Source organism: Rhinolophus sinicus, chromosome 5 (genome assembly GCF_057876585.1).
Source record: "Rhinolophus sinicus isolate RSI-liver-muscle chromosome 5, RSI-T2T, whole genome shotgun sequence".
Taxonomy (NCBI): Eukaryota; Metazoa; Chordata; class Mammalia; order Chiroptera; family Rhinolophidae; genus Rhinolophus; species Rhinolophus sinicus.
In genome coordinates this window covers 14,913,234-14,938,361 of record NC_142505.1, presented here as the reverse complement: position 1 = coordinate 14,938,361, position 25,128 = coordinate 14,913,234, and the positions used below count along the sequence as shown (strand labels likewise).

At 45.9% G+C, this 25,128-nt stretch overlaps 1 protein-coding gene across 2 annotated transcripts in view; it reads right to left on the bottom strand.

Moving 5' to 3' along the window:
* Positions 1 to 1,776: 1,776 nt before the first annotated feature.
* Positions 1,777 to 25,128, bottom strand: part of DCLK3 (doublecortin like kinase 3) — a 43,549-nt gene continuing 20,197 nt past the window's right edge. Inside the window, exons 2-5 of one of the 2 annotated variants that reach the window (XM_074312637.2) lie at positions 22,000 to 23,849; positions 7,330 to 7,462; positions 4,577 to 4,744; positions 1,777 to 2,385 (exon numbers count right to left, since the gene is read on the bottom strand). In XM_074312637.2, coding sequence (XP_074168738.2) covers positions 2,192 to 2,385; positions 4,577 to 4,744; positions 7,330 to 7,462; positions 22,000 to 23,849 — 2,345 coding nt within the window. In that variant the 3' untranslated portion in view covers positions 1,777 to 2,191. The remainder of the gene's footprint in view (positions 2,386 to 4,576; positions 4,745 to 7,329; positions 7,463 to 21,999; positions 23,850 to 25,128) is intronic. The other variant, XM_088798282.1, reaches the window with a different exon arrangement.

The following is a 25,128-nucleotide window of genomic DNA, read 5'->3' as shown; positions in this document are numbered from 1 at the left end:
ACCGGGTGGGACAGAAGGCTGCAGGAAACCCAGGCATCCTCTTAAAGCGCCCGTACACAGACTCACTCGATTGCAGGCACTCACCTTTGGCTCCAGTGGAGGGATGGTGACTCGGGAGGTGTTGGAGACATACAGGGCGCAGACTGAGGTGTGTGACTTCCAGGGGAGAACGGGAGGATGGTTTGTATTTTCCCTGTGTGAGGTCCTTCTCTTCTGCAGTCGGCAGGCTGGCACCATCTTTCCTGTGTTGAGCCCTCCCCCTACGTTTACAGCCAAATCCGAATCTGATTGGTCTGGCGAGTTCTGCTGCTCCGCCCTGCTGACTCAGCTGGGATCCTACACCACCAGTACCACCACCCCCAACGCCAGAAGCACTTTCTCCAAGAAAAGCCAGCCCCGCTCACATTGCACCTTCCAGGAAAACTTATCAGAGTCCGACAGACCCCACACGGGTGGCAACTGGCCTCCGTGTGCTCTGAGACTTTTGCTGAGTAGCTCCAGGCTCAGCACTGGCACCAAACCAGACTCTACATTAACCTGGTGAGCACAACTCTTCCTACTCTGGTGACTCCCTGAGACCCTGCCTCACTCAACTTGTATACCGCCTGAGGCTTTATCAGTGGCTAAATCTTAAGGGATCTGGCAGGTGGCAGCAGGCCTCGGGGTGTCCTGGCATTTTGCAGAGCTACCCAAGGCCTGGTAGGGTGGCAGACATCCTCAGTTTACAGTGTGGCCTCTTCCACACACCTCAGGGGTTAGCACAGGCAGCAAACAACCGTGGATCACAGATGGTGACCGCATAGGGCTGTTAGCCAGCAGCAGCCGCACAGTTATTCCCTTCAGTCTTGAAGCAGGATCTAGACAGCACACTGAGTGTCCACTACAAGGGGCTTCTCCTCCCAGATTCTAGATTCTAACCACCCCAACCTCTTCCTTTGGGCCCCCACTGAGGCTAGGAAGCCATTCCCTGCAGTTACTCTCTCTAAATTACTTCAGAGCTGCCTTCTCCAACACCTGTTCAAGCCATTCCTTTTACTAAACTCTCCAGTGTTACTCGTGTTTTCCTGACTCATACACTCCTTCACCCAGAGGCCTCCAACACTGGGAGGGAAAGGAGGGGAGGGGTTAGAGGCCCACACTTCGTGACTCATTCTGTTATTGACCAGGTCACATAGAACCAGACAGGTCAAGTTGGGAAATAATCGGGATTATGTTTTGCTTTCAGCTCATGCATACCCCCAGAGTCATCTGAAGGGACCAACATTTTGGTACAGAAATCTGGAACGTAGTAACCAGTGAACATGCATGTTGTGACCTCCGTGTGTCTGCCCCACAGAGCGGAACGTGCGTGAACACTCGGAGTTCCTTCGAGTCTGCGTGCAATCCATTTACTGCACTTCTGACATATTAATGCACTAAATGGCTCCCTCGTGATCTGGAAATGTTACCATAGTCACAGCCTGAGGGCCCCACTTCATATAGAAGCGACTCAGGTTTAGGCATAATTGGATGAAAAGCAGTAGAAATGGATATCGAAGAGGCAAGAATGAATCAATGATTTCTTCTTTTCCATTCCACTGCACCAAATCTGATTTCCAGTAAGACTAATATGCTAGAGACCAAGACCAGCACATCCGAAACAAACAGACTTCGCCCGTTAACCAAGGGTCCAGCACAGCATTCACGTGTAGTCTTATTGGCTTCAGGAGGCACATCTGAACTACGATTCCCCAGCTCTCCCCGGCAGCATTCAGCAGTCATCAGAACATGACCCACTCAGTCATTCAGAGCACATTTTATTAACACAGAAAGACTATGATTCACCTTATTAATCTCACAGGGGCAGATGAGATCCAAATCAGCACCACTCATGAAGTATACCATGAACTTGATGACAAAGAGGAAGCAAAACACATTATTACCCAAAATTCCTCACGGATAACAAGTCTTCCCCTCTCCAAGTGTAAGAAAGGCTTCAAATATACAAATCTAAAAATATGTCACAACAGTTAACGCTAAGACTCGAGTTGATTTTTTTTTTTAATATGCTTTAAAATATACTGAGCATCTCTCCTTCCCCCGACTCTCCAATGACATGAAGAAGCCCCTTTCCTTGCTTTTCTCCTAGGCTTCTACGTTTTTCTCCTTCCTGGAGCAGCACCAGGGGCTGGACAGGTGCCTGAGGTGGTGACTATGACGCCTGCTCTGCAGAACGCTTGTGCTGGCTCCGGGAGGGACCCTCGCTGCTGGGGGACACCTCTTTTTGTAGGTTCACTGTGCTGGTCTTCCCAGCGGTTTCAATCCAAGGGTGCTGAAGAACCTGGTGGGCCGTGTAGCGCTTCTTGGGGTCTACCACCAGCAACTGGCTCACCAGATCTTTGGCAGCTGTTGAAGTGAGAGAAAGAGGGGAGAACAAGATGATGGCAGGTGGTTCTGAATTTTTCTTCCCCATAAATTAAATAGGAACACCAACATCCATGATAGCACCATGTGCTATACCAGGGCAGTGCTGGCCAACATTTTTCTGCGATGATGGAAACCTTCTATTATATCTGTGTTCCCCACCTGGGGCTACTGAGCATTTGAAATGTGGTTAGTGCAAGTGAGGAACTGAATTTTATTATATCTACTTTTAATTAGTTTGCACTTAAATAGCCGTGTGCAGCAAAGGGCTACCCTGTTGGACACAGCATCTCTAGAGGATGTTTATTCATTTCTCTAGAGTCCAGGGACCAGACCCACCACTTAACACCCCGGGAGCCCAGTGCAAGACAACACATGGAAGCCACAGACCCTATGTCTACGTATTTTAAATCTGTAAATCAAACCATCAAGTTGCTAAATAAAAGATGTTCCATCTTCCTTCCTATGTTGATAAATATGGCTTCATATTGACAACACTGAAAAACATGTATAAAGAAACCTAAGTAATAAATAGTGTAAATTCAAAATAAATTTCATTTTCTGCCCAAGACCATAACTGACTTCAGAGAGATGTGGTGACAACTAGGGGGCCAGGTGGCAGGCAGGGAGGAGAAAAGATTTCTTCATTGCTGGTTGGCTCTCGAGGGCTGGCTCTCTGAACTTACTCTTCTAATCAGTCAAGAATACACAGGAGGGAAAAAAAAAAAAAAACACTCACTTCTCTTTACCTTTTGGGGAGCCGCCTCTTGCTCCAGATCAGCAGCTCACCCCCTCCTCTCCACCAAGGTCAGCCACCCCTTGAGCACTAAAACCACAGAATTTCTCCTACCCCACCCAGCTCACGCTGGGCACATTCTGCCCACAAAGTGTCCCTGCGTCCAGCCCCACCCACACCACTCCTTCAAGGTCCTCAAAGGACTCAGGAGTGGAAGACCAGGTTTAAACTGGGAATTCTCAGACTCACATGGACATGGGTGACCCTAAACAGAATCTCCTTGGCTACCCTATGACACTGTTGGGAGAGGCTGGGAAAAGAGGCCTCCCCAGTCTTGGAAGTGGGCCTGGACCATTTGGCCAAGGAATTCTGGGGTCCCAATTAAGTTGCCTAGAAGGGGAGCTCTGGGCTCGGGGGTAAACAACCCCTTGGTCCACTCACTCTCTGGGGATGGGTGTCACCACAGCAGGGCCCTCTAAGGCAAGGGGCCCAGGGCAGGGGCCACCCATGCTCAACACTAAGGACAGCTGCATAGAACTTTCTAGAATTATTTTCAGTCCTTGAATTCCCAAATTTGCTACTGCCTTCATCAGCTCAAGACCCTCACTCTACCTGCAGCAAGCCACCCCTCTCTCTACCTTATTTAAAAGGGTAAAAAAATGAAGATTTTCCCTTCTCCCAACCCCCAAATGAGAAGACAGAGACTGGAGATGAGGGTAGTTCAATAACTAATCTTAGACAACACGTTTAAGGGAAATTGAGGGGTAGGGGGGAATCACTCCTATTCTACTTTTTAAGCTAAAGACTGAAACACCCAAAATCCCCCAATTATCTAGTTCTCAGTTTTATAAGGGCAGAGGGTAGTACAGACAAATCAGTAGAAACAAGGTGATAGATTCCATGTGAAAGGGCCAAAAAGGAGGAAGACCCCATACGCTTCCGCTCCACTAAAAATAACAGACCTCCACCCCTTCGCTTCTAGAGCCCCCAGTCTCCAGCCTGCCCCTACAGGACCCCTGGTTCTTCATGAGTAAAAGGAGCATTTCCAGGCTGTTCAAGTCACGGACACTTCTATATGTGAGAAGGCTTTGATCTTTCCAAATGAGGGCTACCCATTTGATATTTTTCAGTGCTGAGGTTCTTTATTTGCCTCAAGAAAATGTATTAACTTGGTGACCACGACTGGTAGTTAGACTTTTTCATTAACTCGCAAAGCCAAGACATGTTTCCGAGTGCCACATAAATCTACATGAAACCAGCAGAAAATAAAGGATGAATCACGATAGGACGACAGCCCTCCTCCGTGCCAGGTGCTGTAGTGGACCCTCTGTGCATCTAATTACATATCTGACCTAACACCTGCTTTGACGTCAGAACCCGGAGGGGCTCCAGCTAAACATGCCCTCCTTTCCTGCTCAGGGAAGCCCCACATCTCACCGTCAGAGATATTGTCCCAGTAGGGGGCCAGGAACTCGAAGTGGCCCAGCTGAATGATGTTAAAGAGCTCTTCCTGGTCCTTCTCCGGGCTCCGGAACGGGGGGAAGCCACACAGGAGAATATAGAGGATCACACCCGCAGCCCACATGTCCACCTCCAGCCCGTAACCTGTGCAACAGGGGCAGAGACACAAGCAAAACTGAGACTGGGCTGGATCAAATGCAATGAGAGCAAGAGTGGAAAATCGTGGCCCTCGGTGTCAGAGGACCTGAGCTCTCAGTAAACAAGAGCCAGTGTCACGGCTGCCAGCTCCGACAAACACGGGGGCCACACCACTGTGACTCAAAGTTTACTCCTCAGACCACTGGCACTCTGTGATCCTTTATTACTGGTCTGTAATAAAACAAGCCCGGAAATGGAAAGTAAATACTTGCAGACTCGTATAGCAATTTGACATGGCCGAGACATCCCACTGCGTGACCAATGGAGACATCTCACTGAACAGAGTAGGGGTGAGCTGAGGGACATCAAACACACATGGGAAGTCACACGTGGCAGGGGCTGAGATCTAACCACATGTAGCAGGCCTTCGTAGGGGGCCACACTGTACTGGAAATTGTAAAACGTGGCTCTTGGAGGAGCCCCCATCTACATGAGCAGCCTTTACCTCTTATCTAGTCATTGCCTTCTCTCATGTTCAAAATATTATTTACTGGCTCTTTTTATGATCATAAAAAGATTGCTATTACTAGCTGTATTCCCCACACGCATACACACATTTACACTTTCTTTAACAAAATTAGGATCACGTTGTACATATTTTATACCCTATTTCATTCACTGAATATTGTATCATGACATTTCCTATGAAAAATATAAAAAAATATTCTTCAAAAGTACGATTGCTAATAGCCGTTAGCATTCCCGTTATATATAATGAATCCCCTATATTGTCATTTAAGTCTGTTTCTAATTTTGTTTACAAGTGTTTAAGGAATTCTGTGATGAACAGCCTACTGTATTCAATATTTGCACATATCTCTGGTTATATTCTTAAATAACTTTCTAGACATTAAACACACAAACTAATATACAGCAAAGGTTTTTGATACATATTGCCGAATCATCCTCCCAAAAATTTATAACAGCAGTATATACACTTTCAAACACTTTTTAACTTTTTATCTTTGGAAAAGGAAAACACTTAGCAGTCTTAATTTGTAAGTTAGATTCTCATTTTTAAGCCCCAGAGCAATGTTGTCAAGACACAAATCAGCAGAAAATATTAAGGGACTAAGTCACCAATGTCCTCTTTCTAGCCAACTCTAACGGATTTTACGCAGTTCTCAACCACCTTTCACCCTCAGGAGGGTCAGATTCTGCTGGGCCTCCCGTCTTTCTGAGATTTGCCCCTCGGCCTTGGTGACATTGTATGGTCCTCATCCTCCTCTTCCTGCCTCCAGCTGTCCTGTCCTGTGCTGACCCCTCCTTCCTTCTCTCATCCTCTAACTCTTGGCCTCCCTCAAGAATTTGCCCTTGGTTGCCCTTGCTGGCATCACTAAGGAGCTCATTATCTCACTCGCTCCGGCTGCCATCTCTGAGTTGAGGAGTCTCAAAACCACACCCTTAGCCTAGAACGTCACCTCCTTGCCAACCAGACAACTCTGTGTGTCCATCCTGATACTGCTACAAAGTTAGTGTGTTCAAATTTTAAGTCACCGTCTCCCCATCTCCCAAAAGATCTTTCCAACACCTTATTTTAGTTGGTGCTACCACCAACACCGTGGTTCCCCTAAGATTCATTTAGACTATTAGCAAATAGTATCTCATCCAGTTCATCAATGCCTCCATTAAAATGTCTCTGGTTGCTCAGTGTTCTCCTGTGCCACTGTCACCATATTACCATGGCTACCATGCTGGCCACACTGAATCCAAATTCCTCTGCCCAGCCTTCCTAATTGTGGGGAATCCCTGCTCAACATACTCAACCAACTACACTGCCCTCTGAGGCTAGTCTCCTCAATGTCTCTACCACCCAAACTCCATGCATATTCTAGTCTCTTCTTAGCTTCCCTGATGCTTCTGTTGATGGGACACTATCTCTCCCCTCGCCCTACCTCCCTACAAGCCATCCAGAGCCTTCCCTTCTTACGTAGGGTGCCTAAACGGATTTCTCCTGGAGTGCCTCAGTGGCTAAACAGTCATTCATGTGTTTGGAGCCGTATAATAATAATGATTTCCTTTTCATATACTTTACAGAGTGTGTCACTAAAACAGTTCATTGGCTCCTTATACAATATAGAAACAGGTTATAAATATTATTCATAAGGTTTGAAATGGGACCCCGCCATTTCAAAAAAATTCCTTTGGAGGAATTTTTAAGCCAGTTTCCATAAGAACTGCTTCAATTCTCTCCCATTAAAGGTAGCGTTGGGTCAGTGCCACGAAGATCCCCACCCAGTTCTCCACCATCTTTCATCTTACTGTCCAGCCAACACACACACACACACACACACACACACACACCCCAATCCCTTCTCTATAATAAGGCTACCCTGATGAGGAAAAAGTTCTCATGCTTTGATCAGAGAGATCTGCTTCAAATATTTCCATTAAAATCCAAGTGCAAGCTGAGTGCCAACTCTCTGAGATTTCTGACTACTCCATCCTGAAAAAAATACAAAATATTAAATGTTAAAAATAAAACAGGTTAGTAAGTGAGCCAGAGTCCCACAGAGCAATGTAACACTCACCTTTCTCAGAAAGAATTTCAGGAGCTACATAAGTCGGAGTCCCACACACAGTAAATATAGGTCTCACCACATGCTTTGCAAGGCCAAAATCAGCCAGTTTCAAGGTGGTAGATTTGTCCTCATTTCGCTGAACCTGTAAAAAATAAAATAAAATAAACCCAAATCCCCAAACCATCAAAATTCTGATGAGAACAAGGAAGGAAAACTAATGAGACAACAAGCATAAAAAGTCAGGATAAGAAACAATAAACCTACACCAGCTTATAGTTTAGCCTAACACTGATAAACCCAGTTGGATCTCAGTGACAGGTGTACATATTTCCAACTAAAGAACCAGTGAGTCAGATTTACTGTGCTCTCCAATATGGTCGCACCCTATTGCCACAGATGGCTGCTTAAATTAAATTAAAAATTCAGTTTCTGGGATGCACTAATCACATTTCAAGTGTTCAACAGCTATCGGTGACTAACGGCTACAGTAATTGCGAGCAGTGCAACTATAAGGCATTTCCTCCTTCACAGGGAGTTCTGTTGGGCAGCCCCGAGCTAGAACAAGGATCAACGATGTTTTGAGCACAGACTAGCTTGAGTGAGGACTAGAAAATGCCTGTGGGTCATGCAAAGACTAGGCAGAGGGGAAAAAAGAAAAAAGAACTACTAGGAATTAGAATGAAGAAGTAGACAAGCAATGGAGGAATGTTAAATAAAGGCTCTAATTTAGGGGATAAAGGGCGGTTAGTTAAGAACCAAACAGACCAGGAGTCTTTAGTTCCAATTCCAAGAGTTGCAGCTGGATGGTCTTGGACAATTTCTTTCCTGATCTGAGCCTCTGTTTTCTCATTTGTTTAAAAAAAAGGGGGGGCAGGGGGAGGCGGGTTATAATTTCCAGCAAATAGGCCTTATGTCAAGAGTTTCACTCCATGTCTGTAATCCACCCAGTGTTAGCCCTCGGGTGACCGACAGTTCCAGGCTGCGTGACACTGAGGGGGTTCCCAGGATGTGGGACTTTCATTTTTAAAACTTTCATGTAAAACCTTTCATTTTTAAAACAGTCTTCTGCAAACCAGGATGAGGTGGTTGCCCTAGTTTGCACATAACAAATACTAAAACAAAACAAAAAATTAATGCTATTGAACTAATATCTATTCCAACGTATGTGAACTGACAAACTGGGTTCTAAGTGTTGACATGTTTTGCATGAAGGTGAAAGAAATAAGACCTCACTTCTACTAGATTTTAGAGAAGGGTAGAATTAGACATTTCAAACAAACAAACAAACCAGAAAAGACATCTACCCTCACTCTGAAATGAACACAGAGAAGTGACTGTTCTCACTTGTTCTCTTCAAAACATGTCCCACCAACAGAGTCTCATCCCTTTCAGCAGGGCCAGGTGACTGGCTTTCTGATCCCTGCTCAACCAACTCCCACTGCCAAGTTCATCTGCCCGTCCTCCTTCACCCTCAAGGTATGTTCACGTCAGATGATATTGTCAGGAAAAGCTGGGTCTTAACCTAAAAGAAATGAATCTCAAGGGGGATGAGCTTAGCCAGTATTTACATCACCATGCAAGAAATAATAAAGCTAAAAATATATTTCACCTAAAAAAAGAAACAATGAGGGGGCAAACCTAGCATATCTTCAAGCAAGTAGAAGACGACACATTGGCAACGCATGCTAGGGAGGCGGTTTTCCACTTTGGGGAAAGGTTAACGAATCAGGCACAAACCCAAACTCCAACCTCCTGTAACAATGGTTGGCATCCACACAGTTATGGCAGAAGGGCAACCCAATAGGAGGTTTGGACCCCCAATATCAGAGAATGTTTCGACTCAGAGCAGCGGCCTCCCCCATATGAGCCTCACCATGACAGGTTTCAGGACACAAAGAAATAAAAGCAGAAGCCAAAGGGTTCTCAGCCCCTCATTTGGAGGATGCAGAAAGTTAAGCACACCTGGGTGACGGAATGCCTGCCTACTTCTGGCCCTCTGGCTGCGGCAGCTCTGAGCCCTGGGCTGGCCCTGCTCTGCAGCTATCCTAGGCAGCTGCACCTTGCAGGTGGGTCTGCACAAACCTGGAAGATTCTCGGAAGGTGTTCTGAGCCCTGTTAGCAGCCTGGCCACGCAACCATCATTCTGACCTCATTTGCTCACAGAAAGCAGTCAGCACCATCTCTAAACAGGAAGCTTTGAATAAAAGATTCTGCTAGTGTGGCATCTTTTCCTCCCTCTACCTCTTGGGAAAGGTGCAGCCCACCCAAGACCTGTTGTCACATCCTGCCTGGCACCCTTTCTTCCCAATATAAAGGGCAAAGCTTGAGACTATCAAGGGTCTCAAGCCCAGAGGAGAATTTATCCATAAGAGGATAGAGAGAATAAAGGGGGCGGGGGGGGGAGAGAGAGAGAGAGAGAGAGAGAGAGAGAGAGAGAGAAGGAAGGAAGGAAGGAAGGAAGGAAGGAAGGAAGGAAGGAAGGAAGGAAGGAAGGAAGGAAGGAAGGAAGGGTTGAACTCATAGAAATGGAGGGTAGAATGGTGGTTTCCAGAGACTGAGGGATGGAGGACATGGGAAGACGTTGGTCAAAGAGCACCAACATTGATATCAACCAAATGAGAGACTCATTGGGGTCACCAGAGTTATAGGAGAAATTACCACTTGTCCGCAGGCACATGTCCTCACATCTCTAATGGAACGGGACAAAGGTTCCCAAAGCTCCTACCAGCACTGCGGGGGAAGGGGTGCAACAGGAAGCACTCTGGTTCTCCCTGTGTCCCTGGGCACAGCAATACCCCAAAATTCAGGGCTGGCGGCCACTCCCCGCTCTCCCCAGACAAGAAGAAGTTCTCCGAACTTGCTCTGGATCCTGCCAGTGAGCTCACTTCTCTATAAGCAGAATGTGTCTTCATTACTGAGTCTGAGTCACCCAGGGGCAATCTAATCAATGTCTCCATAATTAACCCAACCAAACGGAAAATCATAGCTGTAGAACGAAAATGTGATTCTGCCTTGGCCTGCGCATCCAGGCAGACATAGCCCACAAGGAGACAGGGAGGTAATTATTAGAATAATTTAGACAAGAAAATCTAGTTTGGAAGGGAAGGACAAAAAAATTGTGTGCAGCCTAGCATTTCCAGATGGATCACCTACAATTAATCACGTTTGCTGGGTGATTGCTGAAAAAATATGTCCCTCACAAATATTTGTAAATATTCCCAACGAAAAGGTCATCATTAAAAGCATCTGGCTGACTTAATGCACCAAAATAAAATACGTATTTCTATGTAAAAATCACAAAATTCCCTTCCTTATTAGAACCCCCCAGTTCCAAAACCTGGCTCCACGGAGGTAGTTAGCAGCAGATTAAACATGGTGCAAACTCAGTCTTTCATTTTGAAATTTTATTATGTTAAATAAATGTCCAGATGCTAATGGATTCCCTTTTCAAGTATCAAATCTGTTTTTCAAATCATTTTATGACCTTTCTAAAATATATTATGCTGCTTCTTGTCTCTTTGTGGTTTAGCTTTTCTCTTTGAGTTTTAGGATAAACCCCATAGCACCACCCACACCAGGAGCAGAAGCTGGGGGGGGGTGAAGATCAGTAGGGTTGTTTGCCCCTTTCAGAAAGTGGCTGGAGACTGCTGAGTGCTTCTAATGTTTCTGTCGCCAACATCTGCTGTCAGGAGTTATGTAACATTCTTCAGCGCAGCCCGTGTGACTTGCAGCTTCTCATGTGTTTCACCTACCTAAGCAGGTTAATTACCCTGACCGTCATGCACTAACTGTGTGAGTTTTGTTTCGTTTTGTTTTTTTCAGCAGGCATCTCACGTTCTCGGCTTCAGACCGTTCCTTGAAATCAAATGAGTGACAATCTCCTGCAATAATTCTTCCTCCAAGAATCGGTGGGACTTCTGACACCATCAAATTTGCCACCCAAACAGGAAACGTGTCGAAACCATCCTCCCACCAGACTATTGTTCACTTCTGATGGAAATCTCAAGATGAAAAAGAGTCCACAGCTCTATGCAGCAGTCCATTCCAGTTATGGCCAGCTTAACTTAGGAGGAGACTCACCCCTATGTTGCCTCCGAATTGTACCTCTACTCCGTTTTCTAAATCTGTCCTCTAGGGTGACACTGAATGAAGGACACACCCCTTCCAAAGATGGGAAACAAGCACCATGATCCCCCATATTGCGTCTGGCTTCTCTGAGTTCACATCGAAGGATCCTCCAGCAGACCCGTATAGGACCTGGGCTCCTGACTTGTCAGTCCTTCCTACACTACGTGCCTCAGCCCACAGCAGCAGCATCGTGTGGGAGCTTGTGGGAACTCTCAGGCTGTCCCAGATACACTGAGCCAGGACCAGCATCTCCGCCACCCCAGGCTGATTCTTATGTACAGAAAGAGTTCTGGATGACCCTCACTTCACTGATACCTGTTTTAACAAAGAATGCCCACAAATGAACATCACACCAGATGTAATTTGATCAAGTCAGTGGACTTCAGACTCTCAGCCGACTGGGCAAGCAGTGGCCATGAAGACAGCCACAGACCCCACTTAATGCCCACTTTGATGTACCTTCCTCAGAAAACCTTTGTCAGGGATCAGAACATACCATCCCAAATGATGCCACGCTGACACATTAATTCTTTTAAGCTGAAGACACCTGAGAAACAGCCAATATGGGAAAGGTACTCTGACTCTCCCTCCATACATAGAAGCAGGGCATAAAATTTCCCATGAGGAAGGCACCCGCCCTGGGCCAGGAAGGGCAGAACACTAAATCACCATACTTCTATCAGCCCAGAGATGCACCGAGACAGGAATCGACGCAACTAAAACAACTCTTACCTCCCGCTAGTTTCCCCCATGCGTTTACCTTCCACACTGGGCCACCCCTAAAAGCCTACATCCCTTTTCCTCTGTCTTGTCACTTCTCTAAACATGTACTATTCTTTGTTAAAATGCTGTAGAAACCCCAAGGTCTAACTACCCTTTCCGTCACTCATCACTGAGTTTCTCCCACACGTATGAGCAATGTACACGTAAAAAACCTCTTGCTTTTCTCTTGTTAACCTATCTTTTGTCCCGGGTTGCAGGCACAGAGCCTAGCAGGGCAAAGGAAAAGAGTTTTCTTTTTCCTTCCTCTACACCGTCCTGGGCCAGGTTTGTTGAGGGCCAGGCCAGTAGCCCCAGTGCACATATCTGGCCTTGCCCTCCCCACATTTCTCTATCTTCTGGTCTATGTAAACTCACTGCTCTTCATCCTGGTCCTTCCCGGGCTCTGTTTTCAGTTGCCCTCTAACGGAAAGAGTGTGAGAGATTAATTTGCCTGTAATGACGGTTGACTCACCTGCATCCATCACCCCCTTTTCCAGCCACACCTAAGTATCCTGCTTTTAATCCACATGGTCCACACTATTTACATAAGCACCCAGATAATATCTGGATGGTCTCAAAGCTTCAAGAGGAATCTTTATTTTTCTGAACAATTCGCCTCCATGCTCCCCTTCGATCATAATTTAAATGTGATCATGCAGTTATCATCTCTGAACAGAAGATGGCAGCAGAGTACAGACTAAAGAGCAAGAGGATGCCCTAAGAAAAAATATTTGACGTGGGTAAGGCTTATTATCTTTGCCAACTTCTGGATCCATCATGGTTCCTCCGGCCTTTTTCTCCATTATTCCATTTTCAACTGGCTATGAGGACTGACTTGATCTTATAACCCAATTCACAGCAAAATGCCAATGTCTAAAATCAATTTACATTTCAACAGCAAAAGATATTGTAATACAAATGACTGAAAAAATCAGTGGGGACAAAGACCTGTCATATGACAGTTCTATGACATTTCTTTCTACTTAACCTCTCTATTCCTTCAACAAATATTCATTAGATGCCTACCATCTGCCAGGCACTATTCTAGGTACTATGAATAGCGAATGAAACAGATAAACTCCTTGCTTTTATGAAGCCTTCTATCCATAAACAATATTCAAATGAATACATTATGTGAGGTAGTGATACATATTATGCAAAAGTAAAAGTGGGATAAAAGCTGGGTTGGCTATTACAGTATCCACTAACCGCATGTGGCTATTTCTTTTTTAAATAAAAGTTAAAGTTCAGTTTGTCAGAGAGCCAAGGTACCTTTCAAGTGCTCGTGTAGCTAGTGGCTCCTGTGTTGGGCAGTGCAGATATCGGATAGCACCATCATCACAGAACATGCTACTGGACAGGGCTGGGATAGACAGCGGCAGGAGGTGGTGTGTTAAATAGGGTAGCTAAGGAAGAACTCACTGGGAAAGTAACATTTGAAAACAATCAGGGATGAGCCATATTAAAATCTGAGGCACAAGGTTTTCAGGTGGAGGAAATAGCAAGTGCAAAGGTCCAGGGACATGCTTGGCCTGATGTAGGAACAGCAAGTAAGGGCAGGAGTGGAGTGAGCGAGTGGTTAGAGGGGAGCTTCGAGAGGAAGACAGAGGCCACGTCATGCAGACCTTCTAGGCCATGGAAATGAACTTGGCCTTTATTCTGAGTGTAATGGGAAGGCGATGACAGCTGTGAACAGAGGCGTTACAGGTTCTGAGTTACATGTACAGAAGCTCATTCAGGCTTCTGTGAGGAAGATGGCTTTAGAGGACGAGGAAGGACCCATGAGGAGGTGACCGCCATCGGCTCAGCAAGAGGGGATGGTGGCTTGGTCGTGGGCAGTGCAGTGGAGGTGGGGAGTGTCATCTTCAGGGTGAAGACGACACTAGAGAATGGATTGACTGTGAGGAGGAGGAAAGGGTGACTCTGAGGTTCCTGATCCCCGCAGCTGGGTCAGTGGCGGCCCCATCTCTCGATGGACAAGGGTGGTTTCATGCAGTATGAGGATGAGAGCCTGGCTGGAGTCCGGGATAGCATGGAACATGGACAACTGCAAACGGTGAGTATAGACCCCTTTTCCAAGGTGTGCGTGTATGTGTAGGAGATCATAAAAATGGGCTAGTAGGTGAAGGGTGTGTGTGGTAAAAACAAGGGTTTGTGTTTGTGTGAAGTTGGGAGATAGTACAGCATGTACTTCGGCAACAAAAGCCTGGCAAGCACTTCTTATCCACAGTTTCCTGAGAGCTGTCGTCTCCCAGATGTACTCTCTACCAGCAGTCCACCAAAACCCCTGAGAGAGCGCTCTGAAGCATCCCTATGACCCCACAAGGGAGGTGGGGAAAGGAGTGAAGGAGGAGGTGGCAGACCATCCCAGAAATGGCAGGTGCCCGAGCAGAAGTCGTGCTGGGCCCTCAACCTCACTGAGGCTGAGGGGACCCAGACAGGGCCGCATGTGGGGAAAGTCTCCACCTCCCCTCCCACTCCAGGAGGGCATTGTCTTCGGTGCAATCGCTGGCAAGCAGTTTCTAATTCTATCCCCAATCATTACCTAAGGGAAGAGACACCCAAAGGCCAGGCTACTGGGCAGAGTCCCCAAGAGAAAACATAGTTGAACACCTCAAAAGTGTCCTATCCTAGGAAAATGTGTCATTTGAACGTTTCCTGTGCTCCACCCACTGTACCTAGTTGAGGGGCCAAGGTAAGCCTAAAATATAGCCCAAAGCACGGGAAAATGCATTCACCAAAGAACCTCACTCACCACAGGGCCACCTGAAACTTAAACAAACATACAAAGCACCTTCCTTGAATGGCGGGCACACAGAGATAAACAGGCCACCAGGGCCCAACCATCATGCCCAGATAGCCCTCTGTCATCATCTCCCCATCCATCTACCAGCCTCGAAGACACAGAATCTGCATGGCCTCAGAAGCACACAGTGTTTGTAGCTGTATGGCCGTCACTGTTGTCCCTTTCCATGGCTTCCTTCCTTGCCAACAGAAGCCAGATTCTATCCAGCCTTTGGGCAACGTGCATCAGGAAAGGTGGGCCCAGCCCAAGCGGCAATTGTAACTGAGCTAAGTCAACCACCACAACCATTCCTCTTTTCCAAGGGAGGCCACGTGGCCCACCCCAGCCAATGAGATAGAACAGGAAGTGTGCTGAGGGGCTTCCGAGCAAGATTTTCCTCCAATTCACAAAGGAAGAACATCACCAAGAGTTGACTGCTGCTTTTCCTGCCTTTTATGTGAGTGTGACAACGTGGTGCATGAAGTATGATAGACATTTCGGAGCCAGGAGGGAAATTGCAAGAACTGCCCTGACTTTTTTGACCTGCTCTATGAACCATCCCTGGAATTGCCCATCTCCAGGCTTCTTGTTACCTGAGACAACTAGATGTCTTATTGTTTGAGCCCTTGCTCCTCAGAGTGTGCTCTGTAGCCCATCGGCATCACCTGGGAGCTTATCAGAAATGCAGCAGCTCAGGCCCCTCCCCAGACCTACACCATCAGCCTCTGCACCTTCTCAAGATCCCAGGTGATTCCTGAGCACCGGAAAGCTTGGAGAGGTGCTGACTTAGTCAGGTAGTCCTACCCGGAAGGTAGCTCAGCTGTAACCAGGAGAGCCCGCAAGGGTGTTCTCCGCCCTCCGCATCCTCTCCTCAGCCCTTACAATTCATGCTGCTCCCTTGGATGCAGACACTGGCAGTATGTTCATGGACACACATCCTTACCTTACGGTCCTGCTTCCAACCCCCTCCTGGGAAAGATCATGAACCTACGCAGAACACCAAGCCCATAATCATATGGCCACACAAATAACGTGTCAAAATTCCCAAGGTCAAAGTCCTACTCAGTAAAGCCCAAGTTATTTCAAACAGAATTATTATTCTTGTGGTCACCGTGAACTATTCACGGGCCTCCAGTGGTACCCTGAGATCTGAGAGGGTCAAAACATCAGAAGGGGTTCCTCGAGGAGAAACTGACCATCTCAGGCAGGCACAGTGGGAGGTGCAGCCCACTGAGATTCTTGGGCAAATAATCCTTTAACCTGATTCTATATATTCTATTCACCTGCCTGAAAGGGATTTTAAGGGTTTTGTCTAAATATGGAAAAGTGGAGTGTCCTTGCCCAAAATGGTACATTAGATATTAAAGGATGGCGAGGGATTAGCAGTATATCCATGTCCACATAGAATGCCAGTTCTACGGAGTCCTCGTCAGAAGGCTCAGTCAGAACATTGCAATCAACTTGGCAAGGCTGAATGGATGAGAGAGAAAGAATTAAGGAGCAAGGCTGGGTATTCCTCTCTCTCTCTCTCTCTCTCTAATTCTTTTTTTTTTAGTTTTTTTTTAATTTATTGGGGTGACAATTGTTAGTAAAATTACATAGATTTCAGGTGTACAATTCTGTATTACAGCATCTATAAATCCCATTGTGTGTTCGCCACCCAGAGTCAGTTCTCCTTCCATCACCATATATTTGATCTCTTTATTTCAATACTTCCTCCCTCCCTCCCTCCATCCTTCCCTCCTTCCCTCACTCCCTTCCTTCCTTCCTTCTTTCCATCCTTACTCTCCTTGTTCTTACATAACCCCTAACATATAGGATGTGTGGAAGAAGTTGGAACAAAACCAGGGGATTTCATGTTACTGCAATTAGACAACCAGACCTTAAGACCTTGAAAACTTGAAGAGATTCACTGAGATGCTTCCTCAGATTAAGGACCTTCTTAAAATACAGAGGTTTAAGAAATGTAATCTTAGACCCTCAAACGGCTCACAAGAAATCACTCTATTAGACAGGTGACAACACACATGAAGACAAGTTATTAAGAGGACACTAGGAGGCTGTTGTTATTTAGTAAATGACCTGAACTTCAGGACTCCTTGGGGGAATGAAGTCACAATTTTAAAAGATATTCAACAAGGGACTAACTATGAATCATGCTTTAAGTTGCCTTTGTTGTTGACAATTTATTGCAGATAGTAAATTATCTATTTCAAATTTACTTTCAGGTGACTATTTCAAAAGGAACTTAGAGAAGACAGAAATCCTCCGTTACCAAGATGACCCAGGATCTAGAATTTTGAAGACTTTAAGAAATTTACTGTAACTTCTGTCTATGTGGACAATATGTGGGTTCGCTGACTATTCGGATAGTTTCTGTTTTCCTAGAAACTGCAGAAATGGATACTGAGAGCCTCTCTCACTGACACAAACCTATAAAGTTAACTGTCGTGTTTCCTGACAGAATTCACCCTGAGAGTCTCGGGATGAGTTCTATCCCTTATAAACCTGTCTTCTCGCTGACTTGATCAATATTAACCAATGACCCGAAGGCATGTGTCACTGTACTGTTTCTTAGAGATTGCACATTATTGCTGAATTCCACATTTCTTCATTTTATTAAGTATACCTTAATAAGCTATGTTTCACAGTTGTTATCATCTTTTAGTTAATGCAATTGGTGCATAAATGCATTCATGAATCCTTGGACCATTAATAAGAGGACACGGACACCTCCATCTTAGAAGCTAAGTGAAAAGGAGATTGCAATTGGAGCTGGGAGAAGCAAAGCCACGCTGATCGGAGATAACTATTGCAGAACCACTGACTAACAGAGCAAGAATCACTGAGTCCTTCTTGTATATCAGAGTAGAAGTGGAAAAAGAACTTAGGGGGTTAAAATGAACAAAATGGCTGAACGAGTTTATTTTAGAGAAAGAATGGGCAAGGAGCATGTTTGGACACTTTTTAATCCTTCTAGATTTTCCATGCCACCTTTGAGATGGGACGTCAGTCACTGCCCTGTCCTAGTCACATTCAGCAGTTAAAAATCTAGAAGGGCCTGTTCCTTCCTAGAACCAATAAAAGGCCAGAAAGAAGATATAAACTTTGTCCCTGACCAAGCTGTGACTTGTCCCCACCACCATTTCTCCTGGGTTCCCAGGGTCTCTGCTCCAAGCACTCCTGGGCTATAGTGTTTGTCCACCAGCCTCATTCCTTTCAGCCCAGTTTCTGGAACAGAAAAACGTCCCTTCTCTTCCCTTACTCTGGGACAGATTTTCTCAAATGACCTTGCTCCTGTCTAACATCTCTTCGGTTTCTCCCTGCCCCCCACTCAGCTCTATTTGCTGTATGGAATACCTCGGCTGTTGGTCATAAATAACCTGGCCTGTCCACTTCCCGTCCTGTGAGGGCTGGTCTAATCAGCATCACCTCTCTGGCTCCTGTTTCCTTCCTTCCCTTCTCCCAGGGCCCAGTCAACCCCACACAGCACATCCCAACCCCACCAAGGGAGCACACACCGGCAGAAGAAGCAATGAACACTGATATTTCTGCGAGTTGGAAATTCTCATGATTAAAATTTCTTTTGCAAGACCTCAGGAGTCTAAATAAGCCGAAGGGGAGAGGGGAACTAGCTCGCATCTTATCAGGAAATGTGATCTGTAGAAACAGACAAACAGTAATATCAGCCTAAAATTTTATTCCAGCACCCAATTATCAAATACAAATATTTCTATTGCTTAAAACAACATAATAAGCTTGCTGTATCATTAATAGCTCTTAGCATATTCAGAAAGTCTCTGAAAGCAGCATCGGCCATGGGATCAAAAGTTAGTTCTAACATAATCACTTTCCCGTGCTTAGCAAAGACAGGTGTTAATAGAGACAGCAGCCATTCATCCAAGGAAGAAAGTTACTTGGATAATACAGTGCTCAGCACAAGTGCAGAGCACTAAATTAGAGAAGATTATTTGAGAGGACGGCAGTCACCATGGTGATATTTACTAGTATTAAATCTCAGAAGACCTACCAAGTTTTCAATATCATTACCATCTCAGTAAATTTAGAGATAACACCTTTCTAAACCCAGATAAGGATCTGTCAAGTCCAAAACAATCCAGATCTGTCTGAAAAAAACAAAAAGCACTGGCATTAGCATTTAGACTTTTGATATAACAATAGGTATGTTGAACTTTTCTCACCCAAAAAAAGGACGATGGGTTTATAAATGTGACAGGCCTGTTCATTTTGATAAATGCAAGCTGACAAAATTATCCACAGAGGAGAAAAGATATGAACCCATTCCACAAAAGATGGATGAAATATGTAGCTTTCTACAGTTTCAGAAGGCACCATACCAGCACCAAAAAAGTTTTTTATTAAAAAACAAAACAAAACAAAAGTGGGTTTTCTTCAAAGTCAGAAAAAAAAGGGTCTAAATATCAGTTACATTTAACACCAATAAACAACTTACGTATTTAGGCTGAAAAACTATAGCTACTCTGAAGTTTTGCCTCTCAGAACACACACACACAACATGCAAACACACTTTACTGACCTTAAGGGCACTGAAAACACATATTTACTTAAAGCTATGAAGAGTTGCCAAATGCTTTGTCTAAGGCAGTTAGCACTAAATGTGTGGACTAAATACCTTGCAATTCTCTACTTCCTGAAGCAAACTTCTCCATGCAATCTAAAGCAGTGCTAACTTTCTCCATTTTAAATATGGCTGACAAGTCCCTTAATATAAGTGAGAGTCTCTATTGCCCAAGAGATGGGCCAGCTCGACAGATTGGTTCCCGGACCTTGTTGAGAAAATGCAAGTTCAGATGACTGTCCCCAAAAGAAAATGATCCTCTGGGGTAAATGATCTCATTCCACATCCTGGAAAATTTGTATGACTGTGATAATGCATTATGAGGCACATGCCCAAAACATTCAGCTCATGAGACCAGCCCAGGCCGCTAGCCAGAACCTCTCCCACGGGGACAATTCAGGGAAAACATCAGAGGGTCATTAAAGAACCCTGTTCTGTTGCCCTTCCAAAGTGGCCATCATAAACAGGGTACCGCACATCACGCACGGAGATTATTTGCATCCAGACCCAGAAGACAGAAACAAAAGGCGAGCAAAGAAAGATGAGGACACTCAGCTAAGGCAAAAATGAAACTTCCAAAGGGAGAGTTATTTGATGGTAATTCAGACCACTTCGGCAACAAGTCAAAGTTCTGCAATACTATGAATTTGGGGAAAAAATGAGGTTGCTTGACTCGGTGGTCAATGTACTCATAGACCTCATTTCACCAGATAATTAACTTGACTCGCTCAATGTTTTATTCTCCTTGTGGGAGCAGTTTACAGACAGATGAATGCACTGGGAAAATGTTTCCAGGCTGGGTATACAGCCATGGAAATTAAAGGAAAGAAGCTAAATCCACGCCCCTCCTTTTTCCCCCTCCACAAAAAAAGAAATTGTGGCTCATGGCGCTGTCTCCATTCACTATTGCTTTACCTGCAGCAAGCTGGCTTTGAGTGCTTACTCAAGATACCCACTTAATATCAGCATTGGCCTAAGGTAATAATAATGACGGTCGCTGCCACCGATGGAATGCTTACTCTTTCCCAGGCATCACGCTCTGTCTGTGTTCATTTATGCATCCAACTAATATTTAATGAACGTCCGCCACATGACAGAACTTTTTCAGGGTACAATCTGAATAAAACGGTTTCTGTTGTCATAGACCTTTCTTTCCAGTAAGAGGAGAAAGAAAACAAAAGAATCAATATAGCAGGATGAGCTGGTGATCAGGGCTAGAAAGAAGAAAGGGGGATAAAGGTGCCAGAGGGTGACAGTGTAAGTGTGCTGTCCTAACAAAGACGCCCAGGAACACACTTGATTTCAGGACCACACTGGGTTTACTGGCTCATTGCCACAAGGGAGAACACACCACTGGGATTCAGGCATCTAACCTAAGAAGAGGGTGTTCACTGAACTTACTGTAAGATTTGGGCTGTGTTAGGCGATTTGGGGGAGGATTCCAAAAGGCAGGATTCTGCTCTGAATTACATACCGTCAGGAAGAGAGGGTAATTCTGTGATGGGTACTTTACTCATCCTTACCCAGAAGGGGGAAGGAATGAAATGACGCAGCCACTCAGTAGCCAGAAGGGAGACATGCGGCCGCATCTGTGGTTTGGACGATCCTATTCTTCCCTGCATTGGGACATGATTATAAAGGGGTCTTGCTTTTATCTTGATCCATCTGGCCTTATCTGATGCTGATGTTCTGGGACATTGTGTCTGTTCCCCAGGAGGACACGGCAGCTGAGCCGTGTAGGTCAGACCAGCTCCCAGCTTTCCTCGTTCAGGCTCAATTCTCACTCAACCTTCCACAACAGGTACTATTATTATTTCTCTTTTATAAGTGAGAAAACGGAGGCCCAATGGGGTGAAGGACTTCCCCTAGAGCAAGCAACTATGAAAGCCAGAGTTCAAAGTCAGGTGAGCTGACTCCAGAGCCGGCCTCTTCTCCACTCCACACACAGGTCCCAGCAGTGCTGAGCCTTCTGAATTCTCGTGGCAAGAAGTTATCTTCAAAAGGGTCAAGGGTGGTATCAATGGGAGGGGGGACACAAATCCTGCATGGGGAAGCTGCTACCAGTAGACACCCCAATACTTAGGCCAGAGTTTGTGCAAATGCCCAAGAAATAAGTCCACCTGGTCAGTGTCAAGGCGGAAGTATTTTTCTCCCAGGGATGAGGAAACATATGCCATTTTATTTCAATGGGAAGGTTTCTTTTTCAATAATTTCATGAAAACCAATTTATCTCAGCAACTTTTAGGAATGAGAACCAAAGTTTTAAATATTGGAACAAGTATGTTAAAACAGGATAAAGGTCATGTTCTAGCGTGTAAGGGTAACAGAGTATGAGGCAATGGATACTCCCTGTATCCTGTATTTTATAAACACCCTCTCCCATAGCAGCAAAGTCAGGGCTTACCAGTAGGTTCTCTGGCTTAAGATCCCGGTGGACGATGCTCTTGTCATGCATGTGGACGAGCGCCTTACACAAGTCCATGAACATGAGGGCGGCGACGTGCTCTGGGAACTTCACATTTTCTATGATGGCATCAAAAAGGTCCCCGCCCTGCACATACTCCATGATCAGGTAGATTTCCGTTTCCGTTTCATATACTTCATGCAATTTCACTATGTTGGGATGAGAGAGGCTCTGGATAATGAAGATCTCACTGTCAACCATGTCCTCCTTGCCCTTGAGTTTGGACTTGTCAATGATCTTCATGGCGTAGGCCTGCCTGGTCTCACGGTGCCGGCACTCCTTCACCACGGCGAAGTTCCCGTCCCCAATGACTCGGCAGGTCTCATAATGCTTCTCCACGTCGGCTGAGATGATGCCCGTTGGCCGCCGCTTCCGGCCAACAGGCCTCTCTGGCTTGCTTTCTTCTGGCCTCGTCTTGGGCTCCTTTTCTACCCTTGGAGGTTGGTCATCTCTGGGAAGCATCTTTCTCCCTCCTGCCACACATGGCTTTTTCTCCTTCTCTGCCTCCTGCTCCTCCCCTCGGGTCCTGGGGAGCTTCTCGGAGTGGGCCTGGTGCTCCCTGAGGAACCAGCCACCTTGCTTGTTCCTGGTGTCTTTCTTCCCATCCCTCAGCCCCTCCTCTCTGACAGGCTGAGCTTCCATGGGGTCCTTCTTAGCCTTGGCTGCTCCTTGCAGATGACCTTCCTGACCTCCGGGGTCTCTGTTCTCTTTCTTGTCTGTGTTCTTGTTGGGTTTGCTCAGCTCCTGAGTGGGATTCCTGGGACTGCTCCTGTGGCTGTCGGCCTTGCACCCTTCCTCCCCACCCTGAGGGTTGGCCTCGGGGGACCTCCTGCAGCTCCTGGTCCTCACCAGCTTCTCCACATCATACCGTTGGCACTTGCCCATGTCCAGCTCGCTGGTCCCCAGGGAGAGCCTCTCCCTCTGCAGGCTCTGCTGGAGCTCTCTTTCTCTCTTGCACTTCTCGCACCTGATAATTTCACCTGAGGTCTTCTCAATCTCCACCCCCAGGTGCTTTTCTCCACTCGCATGCCTCTCTAAAGTGGCTTCCCTGGGTGGCTTGCTACCGGGTTCAGGCTCCCATTTTCCCCTCACCCACTTCTTCTGGGCTCTTGCCCTGTCCTCCAGCACCGGCTCCACATGGGTCTTCCCCTGGGGTCTGATGACTGCCCTGGACTCAGCCACCTCACTGCAGCTCTTGGCAGTCTCGGTCTCCCCACAGGGGTGACCCCCTTTCAGAGGCTTGCAATAAAGCCTGCTTCTCAGCCTTGGAGAAGGTACCCGGCTGTGCTGGGTCAATGTCAGGGCCCGGGTTTTATTGGGGTACAGTTCTTCTATGGCCACTTGAATGTTCTTCAATGTCAATGGTTCTTTGCCCATGGCTATGAAAGCGTCCCCTTCCCTAAAGAAATCAGAGACACTCTTTATTTCCCTGCCCTTGAGGTTAAACAGTTTCCTCACACGATCGTTTTTCCATCTTGGAAAGCCCAAGGCCTCTGAGACATCCGCTAAGAGCTGTTCGAAGGTCTGCACCGACCGCCTATTGAGGAGCAGGGTGATCTTCCGCAGTGGGTGCCCACCCAGCTTCACCACTGTCACCACCCTGGGCTTCAGCGGGCTATTCTCAGCATGGGCGGAGTGAAGGCCATTCTGCGGGCTGAATACAGGCACCATGGAGGCAGGGGGCTTCTCCAGATTCCCTCGGCCAGCAGGCAGCCATGGGCCATGCAGCTTCCGCTCCATGATTCTCGAGCTTAAATATTTCAGAGAGTGGTCACATAGGCCTCGATGTCCTGCAAGAGGAAAATGACAACATAGTATTAGTCAAGATGGGTGCAAAGAGCCCTTTGGCCTTCAACAAAACTTTACTAAAGATTACTGATTCTACTACAGTTTATAAGGGTGATCTTTGAGGATCTGCTTGAAACAATAGAGACTTTACATTTTATGTCTAATCCCCAGTCTCCTCTGTGAGAGACCAGGAGTGTGGAACGGAGTCAGCATTGGGCCTGAGGTGGTCCCCTCCCAGGGACCCCCAGGCTGGCCAGGCCTGACTCAGAGAACACAATTCCTGCTATCCTAAAGAGAGCTGACCTTTAAGAATCTAAAACTGAGATAAAAGGTCTAAGGTTTGCCACCCAGGAAATACCAACAAGAGGTCAGAACATTCTGGAATTTTAAAGAACCCAAATTTTACCCACCACAAATTTTCTCAGCTTGACTTTCAATCCACTCAAGGTGAAGCAATATGTGAAGAGGTTGTGATCACAGAGGTTGAGACAGATCTGAATTTGAATCCTGGCATAGCCACTGATTGTGTGAACTTGGGCAAATTACACACATTTCAGTTTTTTTCATCTGTGAAGTAGGAATGCTAATACCTTCCTCCCAGGGTTTTTGTAAAGAGTAAACAAGAAAATGATTAAAATTCACTTAAAGGAATGCTTGACACACAGCCAGGGCACAATAATTGCTAGTTACTAATAGTGTCCTCACGATCTTAATATCTCTTTTGTATGATCAACAGTAATGCAATCCAACGTAGAATTCTGTGCACAGCTTCACCTGGCTTCACAAGAACTCATGGGCTAACATGACATAGTGGGTATTTCCTAAAACTCTGAGATTTTCTTTGCACTAGCATTTATAAAAAAAGAAAGTTGAAGATTTACATCTAGGTATAGAAACTTTCTTCTCCAAAAGGTTTTTATCTCGTTATTAAAAGGTGGGGGGGGGGGGGGGAATCCACGGTCATATGAATGCTTAGAACTGTAATAATGAAAATGGGTTCAGTATCCTTGTATTTCCAGATAAACTGAATAAATGAATAAAACAAGACGGTATTTCCTGGTCAACTGTACCCAGACAGAATAAAGTAGTTGAGGCAAAAGTAGTTCAATTTCTATTCCTGTCCACGTTGGGAAACAGGAAAATGACAGAATGTATAGCTCAATTAAACCATGAGGGTGGGCTGAGAATTATTAAAGCTACCCCACAGGGTCCGTATGTCATATATCCTACATGTAGGAATCTGCCGTTTAGGCTTCCTTTAAAAAGAAGTTAAAACTAATT